General features: G+C 60.7%; 1 protein-coding gene across 1 annotated transcript in view; it reads left to right on the top strand.

The window, feature by feature from the left end:
- Positions 1 to 333, top strand: part of LOC104623821 (tumor necrosis factor receptor superfamily member 6B-like) — a gene marked incomplete at both ends in the record, with an annotated part of 1,062 nt that extends 729 nt beyond the window's left edge. Inside the window, one exon of the mRNA XM_010291014.1 lies at positions 4 to 333. Coding sequence (XP_010289316.1) covers positions 4 to 333 — 330 coding nt within the window. The remainder of the gene's footprint in view (positions 1 to 3) is intronic.
- Between the last annotated feature and the right edge of the window lie 89 nt (positions 334 to 422).

Genomic DNA, 422 nt, shown 5'->3' with positions numbered 1-422 from the left:
AAGCTCACCTGCCAGCAGTGCCCGCCGGGGACCTTCGTGGCACAGCACTGCACCAGGGACAGACAGACGGTGTGCGCGCCCTGCCCGGATTTGCACTACACGCAGTACTGGAACTACCTGGAGAAGTGCCGGTACTGTAACGTCATCTGCGAGGAGAAGCAGGTGGAGGTGCAGCAGTGCAATTCCACCCACAACCGCGTCTGTCAGTGCCAGGAGGGCTACTACTCGGAGATGGAGTTCTGCATCAGGCACTCGGAGTGCCCGCCGGGCTCCGGTGTAGAGAAGCTGGGTAGGTACCCTAGCCAGGCGGCTGCAGCAGCGGTGGGCATGCTCGTGAGGCTCCCATCACATCCCAAAATCTCCGCTGGAGCTAAAAATCGAGGAGAAATACGGCAGGCGACGATTGTCCACAGCCTGCACTA

The sequence above is a fragment of the Phaethon lepturus genome, unplaced genomic scaffold (assembly GCF_000687285.1).
Source record: "Phaethon lepturus isolate BGI_N335 unplaced genomic scaffold, ASM68728v1 scaffold35517, whole genome shotgun sequence".
NCBI classification, from domain to species: domain Eukaryota; kingdom Metazoa; phylum Chordata; class Aves; order Phaethontiformes; family Phaethontidae; genus Phaethon; species Phaethon lepturus.
The sequence above is the reverse complement of the archived record's forward strand: the minus strand, read 5'-3'. Positions and strand labels throughout refer to the sequence as shown.